The sequence below is a fragment of the Mytilus californianus genome, unplaced genomic scaffold (assembly GCF_021869535.1).
Source record: "Mytilus californianus isolate M0D057914Y unplaced genomic scaffold, xbMytCali1.0.p SCAF_1, whole genome shotgun sequence".
In the NCBI taxonomy this organism is placed as follows: Eukaryota; Metazoa; Mollusca; class Bivalvia; order Mytilida; family Mytilidae; genus Mytilus; species Mytilus californianus.
The window spans coordinates 60,672,947-60,682,332 of record NW_026262581.1 but is presented as its reverse complement, the minus strand read 5'-3'; the positions used below and the strand labels follow the sequence as shown (position 1 = coordinate 60,682,332).

General features: G+C 29.1%; 1 protein-coding gene across 4 annotated transcripts in view; it reads right to left on the bottom strand.

Annotated features, from left to right (window-relative positions):
• Positions 1-318: 318 nt before the first annotated feature.
• LOC127705124 (cAMP-dependent protein kinase type II regulatory subunit-like) overlaps positions 319-9,386 on the bottom strand; it is a 69,107-nt gene continuing 60,039 nt past the window's right edge. Inside the window, exons 13-16 of one of the 4 annotated variants that reach the window (XM_052209395.1) lie at positions 6,697-6,788; positions 5,989-6,015; positions 5,176-5,215; positions 319-3,268 (exon numbers count right to left, since the gene is read on the bottom strand). In XM_052209395.1, coding sequence (XP_052065355.1) covers positions 5,995-6,015; positions 6,697-6,788 — 113 coding nt within the window. In that variant the 3' untranslated portion in view covers positions 319-3,268; positions 5,176-5,215; positions 5,989-5,994. The other 3 variants (XM_052209390.1, XM_052209383.1, XM_052209378.1) reach the window with 3 other exon arrangements.

The following is a 9,386-nucleotide window of genomic DNA, read 5'->3' as shown; positions in this document are numbered from 1 at the left end:
CAAATGTGTCATAAATATCCTTATCACCTTTTATGTAAAACGTACTGCATAAACAAAAATATTTGCAATGTTTTATAAATGCCAATAATGAGAGAATGATACATACTTGCATTTAAAAGTTCTCACTTTTATTGAATCATTTGTATGCAGCATTTCTGAAGTCACATTTATTACCCTCACATTTCACCCTTTGTTTAACAATGGAATTAATAAATGCTAACAAAAATGTGTAAATTTCTAGTATTTAAATTATTACCTGACTTCATTAATTAGTTGTTTATATGATACCTAGTATGGCAGTACAACTATAACTAGTCATGAGTATTTCAAATCTTTAATCAATTAAGGAACATTTCTTCATATTTCCCAACACACAACTGTTTTACAAAACCATTAAATAACATGCATGAACTAAATAAATAATTGTGATATTTTCATACTCAGTCCAGAATATGACTAATTTTTATGGTATGATAGCATTTTTCATTAAATGATCCAATAACATTTTTTTCTTCAGAAACACCTGCTCAAGTATAAAAGACAGAAGTAAATGTATGAGAATGTGTCTATACTATCATACTGCATGATGAATTACCTGTTCATGAATTCAAAAAGTACCATTCATGCATATCATTTTTAGTTATATTGGCATTTCCTTGCATGAGGGAAATATAATTACAGCACTAACAATCTACATCTACAAAGTAATAATTTATACTCAACATATTTATAGTAAATATTAAATTCTACAGCACTTTCTTAGGCTTGGAGAGTCTGTACCCTAATGGCGGACTCCAAAAAATACAAAATAAAAAAAAATCCTTCTTTAAATATTGCTATTGTTGACAAATTCTGTGGGACAATCAGCAATTGATATTTTTCTTCCACATATAAATGATAATAAATAAAATCAATTTTGTTAACAGAATAAGATTTTTTTTTATCAAAGCTTTGCTAACAGAATTAAATGCTTCCATTTTTTATTCAAACAGCAAAGCAATAAGAATTTATCAAAAAAAGGAGGTATGATAAAGCCACTTCTTTTGCCCTTTGAATTTTAAAATCAAAAAGTATTATCTACAAAATAACATCCTTATAAGTTCATAAAACATTATTAGTCCATCAGATATCAATATTTATATTTATTCTGATTTTGTCTTAAATACCGGTATTTGGTTAAGATTTCAAACTTCTTCCATTTATTGCGAAATTGCCAGATATGCAAAAATAGCCTGATTTTAAGATCTTGTCATCAATATTTAGATATGAGCTAAGGCCACATCAAAATATACTTTGGTTAAAGTCTTATTCAAAGATGTCAACATGGGTAAATTATTTTTAGGCCTCAACTCATATTTACAGGTATTTCACCTAAAACCTATGTAAAAAAAATACACAAATTTTGCATTTACATAAAGCAGAATCACAAGTGACATTTCTGCACTTTAATAAAGAGTCCAAATTATACAAAGCTTTTCATTTATCAATAAAATTAACAAATTTTGAAATGATTGAAGAATTTCATTACTTTAGCCATTTCAAGGACCAGATAACAGCTCTTACCACACCTCCTCCTTTCTTTCAATCTTTGATTGAAAACCAGACAATGGACATTTTCATTTACAAGGTTACTGAAAAGTTCTTCTATTTGTCCTACACTAAATTTTATGTAATTTTCTACAAGCCTGAACCAAACTTCACTATACTAGGTCATTAAACTATTTGGTAATAAAGAAGATATTCTTCTCTGAACTATTATATTAAATCTTAACAGATTGTAAAGTAAAACCAAAACACACACATCCAATAGAAACACAAGTCATCACATTAAACAAAAATCTTATGGCAAGCTTCAATTTGGTTTTTTAGGTCATTTCTGCAAATAAAGTCAGTCATTTTCCTTGATTTTCACAGGTAAAAGAACAGTCACAGGTGAAAAAGATAAAAAAATAAAATATCTGAATGTACTGAATTATGACTAGAACACATCCAATTATTTACCAGGGGACAGTCTTAAAGATGATCGAATCTGAAAATCATCTAAAAAGATCATGTTGAATGGAATGTCATACAATTTGTGTATACTGTCACACAAAAATATACAAAACTGTAATAAACTTAATAACATTCAATAAAAATAACAACTTTATTTACCAAGTAAATTATATTACAATATATCATTAAATCAAATTAGTCAAGAACATGGTAAACTCCCAAACTAAAGTTTATACAATCTATCAGTATCATCCTCTCTATACTATCCTTATCTAGCCATATATTTTACATATACTTTAAAATAAAATGGAAACTGGAAGAATATTTTTTTAAAGAATAAAGTCAACTTTCTACTTGCTTCTGTCCACTCCCAATGACTGTTCCAAAATCAAATCTGGCATATATAAGAAAACCTGTCTTAAGAGTATTCAAATTTCAAAGAACTTTCAAGCAACAACAAAAGTAAAAATAAAAACCCGTAAAACAGTACTGAAGAATTAAATAGTTTTAAAAGACACATATAATGTAACCATCTCATACAACTTAAAAGTCAAAAGAATTCAATTATAGTATAACAATGCATTTCCATGATTCCTCTCTGGAGACTTGACAGAATCAATCTTCATTAAAATCTGAAGATAATGATACTTATGTCCTACATGGGTTGAATAAAATCAATGATAAAGCTAGTTATTATTAGATTATATCATCATTATAATTCTGCAGCAGACCATTAACCAACACTTTTTTCCACACCTTTACCCAGAAACCTGTCATCAATGTAAGATACCAGATACAATAAACATGACGTCCTTAGTGTTTTAAAAGTACACACATGACATATGGACCTCATTAAGCTCGTCTGATAGATGATCAGCGATATCCAAATATCTTTTGGAAGAAAAATGATTGAACAGATTTCACAAATGGTTACAAATGGATAAACTTTACACATTTGGTTTATAATAAAGATTCATATAGCTCAACCATATTTGAATAAACACACTGGTTAAATTTACATTCTAGGTTTAAATTAATGGTACTATAATACAATTTGGTTTAAGTGCCACTAATACAAATTATTCCTGATCTGTTAACAGCACCTTTGGCATGAACTTTGACCAATCCAGTCTGGTGAGCAAAAATACAATTGGAAAGAGATCACAAGTAAATATATATGTACTTCACACAGTTCATACTCCACTGACATGACAGATTTGCCTCCCTTTTTACGATCCCAAGTTTTCGATGAATATTGCCTATAAATCTCAATCTGTAAAAACGAAACTTAAACTTTAGATTCTTGTTAATATAACTTCCCAAATATATCTTATTCTTTGTTTTCATTCATTCACTTTTTTTATTTAGTTATTTTGTAAATCAGTTTGATTAAATTTAATTTTAAACTAGACACAAAAAATACTTCAATTAATCATGCTACAATTTTACAGGTTACAACAAATATCTAAGGTACCAGTATATATTTACTGCAACAATACATATACAATACCATATCAACATTTTAAATTCTTTTATTGACTTATATGGTTGGATTTCGACTTCAAATTTAACTATTATATGTTAAGGCTATTTAGCAATTTGAATCGTTAAAGGTGTAAGGAATCGGTCAGTTGCAAAAATGTTCATATATTTGGAGTTGCTTTTGGTATGGTCATAACTTAAAAGGATTAAGTCTTCACTGACTATTCACGAAAAATGAAAATGATTCCATAAACTTGTGGCTTTACAAAGATTGATTTTTTCACAAAACTATTAGCAAGTATACTTACTGTATTTTCTTAAAATGCTTTTATACATCATATTTTTCACATAACATTGTGCACTAATAAGAGTACTAAGCTAAATATTTGACCAGAGCAACAGGAATGGGACAATTCTGATTACTGCATAAAGGCAGATGAAACTGGTTTATATTGAAGCATGTTGCAGACAGAAATGTTATATATTCCAGTTTTGATAATGAATGGAAAAGGGATTAAATAAAATACGAAAAAACTATTAAGGATCAAAATTTGTGCTTTCGAAAGGTCATCGAATCTGATTTTCATAAAAGTCCCTGAACAGAAAACATAGAAATTTATAACAATACCTCACATGGCAATTAAGTAGAATATTAGACAATTCTGAAAGTGCTACAGAACTAGAGCTTTGAATTAAGATTAAAAGCTACAGCATCATATATGTTTATTATCTACTACATTCATTCACTATCAATTAACAACATTCTACAGTGATCTTCATTCATCAATAAAGACAGAACAGCACAAAAGCAGTAACATGAAGTTTTCTGTAATGTATCACTTCATTTAAGCATCTACTTCCTTCTTGATCTAGTTTTTATATAAATCGTATTTTTTTTACCGAATTTAAAAAGTCATTGCATTACAAGTCATGGTCTAGATACCATGTGAAAAGTATATGTATATCTATAAAGCATAACATACAAGCTGTCAAGCTTTTGTTCATTTTAGTTATTATTAGCTTTATTTATAGATTTGTAAATCCTATTCAATTAAATTTCATAAACAGGATTTGTTTCACAATCTTTTAAAATCATACAAGACAGAGAAAGTTCCTTCTAAAAAAATTAGCGATTTGATAGAAAACATTTGCATTAATACAGCTGTACATTGTAGATAAATTTAGCAAGTATGATGAATTTATATCGCTGTTCCAGGAATTACCAGGTTAACAACTAGAATCAATGACAAAGCTATTCTACGAAACAATATTAAATTATTTGATAATCAGGTCAAACTTTATAAATCATACATAATGATGTATACTTGAAAATCAAATGAGTTAGAAATGGAAAATAATATTCAATAAATTTTCTTTCTGTTTCTTTTCTTACTAAAAGAACCAATTTTGATAATTTCCAGACAAAATCTTTAAACCAAAAAAGGGGGAAAGTAAAACAATAAAATTAAAAATAATCAATTATACTGATTCTACTATATTCGGTTGAAATTTACTGAAAAAGAATTGGAAAAAAATCCCCATCAGCCAAAGCATGGTTATTTAGTTATAACACCACATTAGAAACTCATAAAACATGTTAATATAAAGTGTTAGCATTAATCCTTAACCAATGCCCATTGACCTTCATATCAAATTGTGTTATAAGAAAGACTACACCAAGAAATTAGAATTTCTTACATGTATGATACTATCGAGGCTTGGCATCAACCAAGTCAAGCTGCAAAATAAATTTAAGATTTATACATCTACACTAAGATTTGCACATAGTATCAATTAAGAGTGTATTACACAAGTAAGACTACAAACCAGATAAGCACACAGTGAATTGTGAGAAAAGAGATTCACTCATAGTGACTATAAGAGAGACATACACACGTACATCATAGGGTACCAAAATCATGTATGCTTAATACAATTATTAATTTTGCTTTGAAGTACAAGTCTTTCAAATTTCAAATTAAACCAAAATAGCTAGAATTCAATAATTTTCATTTTCAAAATATGTTATTCACAAAGGGATAATGATTTCATAGATTGATCAAAAATCACATACCCAAATTTGGTAAGTCTTAATTATTAAATTCTTTTTTTATTTTCCCTGAGAATACCAAATCACAATTCAGAGAGATTCTTTCAAAAATGATTACAAATGTTTAGGGCATTAAATTAAAAGGATAATATCTAGTTTGTCCCTTCGATTTTCATAATAAGCAAGAATTGACTAAAATAAATACTTCACTGAGAAATGTGATCCGAGTACAAAAGGGAACACAATATACTAAAAGCCAAAAAATTAAATTAAAAAAAATATCTACATTATCTAAGGAAACAAATCTTCTGTCTGTCATATAATTTGAGACCTAAATATATCTTGGAGTTTTCTGTATAATAAAAGTGATGTTAATTTTTCTAATGAGGTAGAATATATCAATATTAAAAGAGGTAGTGAAGTAAGAGGGGAGGGGGTAAAAGTGTCAACTCAGTTTTTACCTCATTCTATAAATGTTGGGCATCAAGCTAAAATTATATTACAGAAAATATTATAATAAATGCTTTGTTTTCTAAATATATAGTCCTAACTATGAAACACATTGTAGGTCATTAAGCCAGATGCATTTTGCACTTTAATTTCAAATGCATTTTCTGGTTGAGTACATTTTCTACCTTCAAAACTTCTGCAGTAAGGAATGGAAACTTTTTAAATATTGACAGTACCACTTCCTACTACGTTGTATATGTTATCAAGTCATATATTTTGTCTCAAGGTTGGCAAGAAAGTGTTTTTTCACATAGCTGTTTTCTTAACTTGACAAATATTTTCTGATAGAGATGCACAGTTAACAAATCAAAATGCTGTGCAATTGTAAAATTATGACAAATACAATGAGTCAGAATAGTTACTGTAGAAAGAGACTAATTTTGGAATACATCTATCTAATAATAAAATTACAATAATACTATTGCTTATGAAAAAATGTGGAGTTCAAATACATGTACATGTGAAATACCAACAATAATCCCACATTATCTCTTAATCTTAATGAAAACGTCAGCACCACCAAAATCCATCATAACACCTAATTAAGAAAATATCATAAATGGGGAATATTCCCTTTTATGGAACTTAAAAAATGAAATAACAGAGTCCACCCTTGTAGTTCATCTCAGGTCATGCACATTGGCTTTGGAACCAAATACCTGAACTAACTGTTCCTCATATTCATCTATATTTCTCTTCATTATTTCCATACATGGTCCTAGTAGTCGTTCAAATGCCTGTACATCTAGCACTGAAAAAGAATTTTACAATGTAATAAAACATAATCTGTGCTTCAATCAGTATAAGTATGATACAAGAGTCATGAAGTGGCAAACAAGTAACTTTGGGTGATATTGAGACACTGTGATACAAGGTAGTGTGCTATATGATCAGTGTTGAGACATTGTGATACAAGGTAGTGTGCTATATGATCCGTGTTGAGACATTGTGATACCAGGTAGTGTGATATATGATCCATATTGAGACATTAAAATACAAAGGTAGTGTGATATATGATCCATGTTGAGACAATGTGATACAAGGTAGTGTGAAATATGATCCGTGTTGAGACAATGTGATACAATGTAGTGTGATATATGATCCATGTTGAGACATTGTGATACAAGGTAGTGTGATATATGATCAGTGTTGAGACGTTGTGATACAAGGTAGTGTGATATATGATCTGTGTTGAGACGTTGTGATACAAGGTGGTGTGATATATGATCAGTGTTGAGACGTTGTGATACAAGGTAGTGTGATATATGATCAGTGTTGAGACATTGTGATACAAGGTCGTGTGATATATGATCAGTGTTCAGACGTTGTGATACAAAGTAGTGTGATATATAATCCATGTTGAGGCATTGTGATACAAGGTAGTGTGATATATGATCAGTGTTCAGACGTTGTGATACAAGTAGTGTGATATATAATCCGTGTTGAGACATTGTGATACAAGGTCGTGTGATATATGATCAGTGTTCAGACGTTGTGATACAAAGTAGTGTGATATATGATCTGTGTTGAGACATTGTGATACAAGGTAGCATATGTTCAATCAGTTTCCTTTTTTATTTTCCACTTGATGAATACTTTTTTTATTGTAAATTAAGAAATTACAGTGAGGTTTTTTTTAATGCGAATAATGCGACTCTGTGAGTATGGCAATAATAAGAACTTGCATTTTGATATCTGTAGCAGATTTCCCTGAAATCGCAATAATTAATCTCTCATTTTTGTCCATTCTCCAAAAATCGCCATTATAAATGCATGCAATAATAACTGAATTTACAGTAGTCTTAATTTTGAAACTGTCCCTAAAAAGTCTTCTGAATATTCTCTTTTGTTTTACTTATTGAATAAAATAAGACTATATGCTCAAGAAATTATTTTCCAGGGAGCATATTTATGTTCAAGTTTTATAAGTGAAAAGGGTGTTGCACGCCATCTTCAATTAATATAAGCAGTAAAGACCAAGTCCTAAGTTTTGGAATTGCAAATCCTCAAAATCCCAGACAAAACAATATAATAGCAGGTATTAGTAAACAATTTTTGTGGTAAATGACAGCTCCAAAAAACAATATACAAAAAATAAAAAGAGCCTGATTATTCACTTTCTTTAGCCTGATTGAATGTTGTCATCCAGTGGCAAACATTGGATACATGTTGAGGACAAATACAGTGTAGTTTGTTATTAATCCTTTTGACTAGTTCTAACTTATTCATGATGTACGATACAAATTCTCTCTTGTGAACTTCTGGACACTGGAAAACCAGTGTTTCTCTTTTTGAGCTATTGGAAACACAAGTAATCAATATGATACAAAAACTCAACATTTTAAATCTCCTAAACTTTTATCAAATCTTACAATTATAGGAAAGGACTGCATTATATAAGTCTAAATCTTACTTTCAGAAGCAAAAACTAAAATCTAAAGTATGGGAAAGCACAAAACTAAATGAAATCAAAATGAAGTAAAGATGCCAAAAAATGTTGTAGTTTCAAAAATGAAATAGTGAAATGTTTTGAATTCAACCAAATCACACTTTGGCAAAGACAGAGAACACATAGACAATTATCACCTTTGCTATGAAGGGACCACAATCAGAAATGATTAAAACATTTAATATTGAAAACAAATACTTTGAATGTTTTGACCATTTATAAACATGACAGCTAAACACAATAATCAATAATAAAAAAGTATAGAAAATCATCCTGATTTGTCTCTGGTGTCAATGTTTAGTCAAATATAATCATAAAATAATGATGATTAGTTGTCTGCCAAATCATTTTATAGACAAGATATTGACTACAAGCTTTTTCAATTTTCCACTACATGGTTTCCTTGATTTGCATAACAAACAGATTAAATCAGGACAAATGATGATACTTTGTCTACTATTTAGGCTCAATTGAAACCAAAATAATAAATAAAATGCTGTTGTACTTGTAGCTAATATGCAGACATTAATGGTATAAAAGTATAATTATATTGATGTGTATCATCAACCTTCACACAAATTACTTCTGCATTTATAAAGGCCACTCTTTTGTTATGGAATAATTGATTATAGATAATGATTGACACATCTCATGTTCTGTACAATGAATTACATCTATATTAAATAAATAGCTACTTTTTAATATAAAAGATAGGTCAGTGTCTTTAATGTAACCTTGGAATATGAATGAATGAGAAAAGATTCTTTATAAGAGGTTTCTGGTCTGACATTAGTCTGGACAGAATTTCTATTTAGATATAGAGGCCATAAATGAATATCACAAGTAGTCATTATATATAAAACTGTTTAAGAATATCTTATGAAGGATAACTGAGGATTG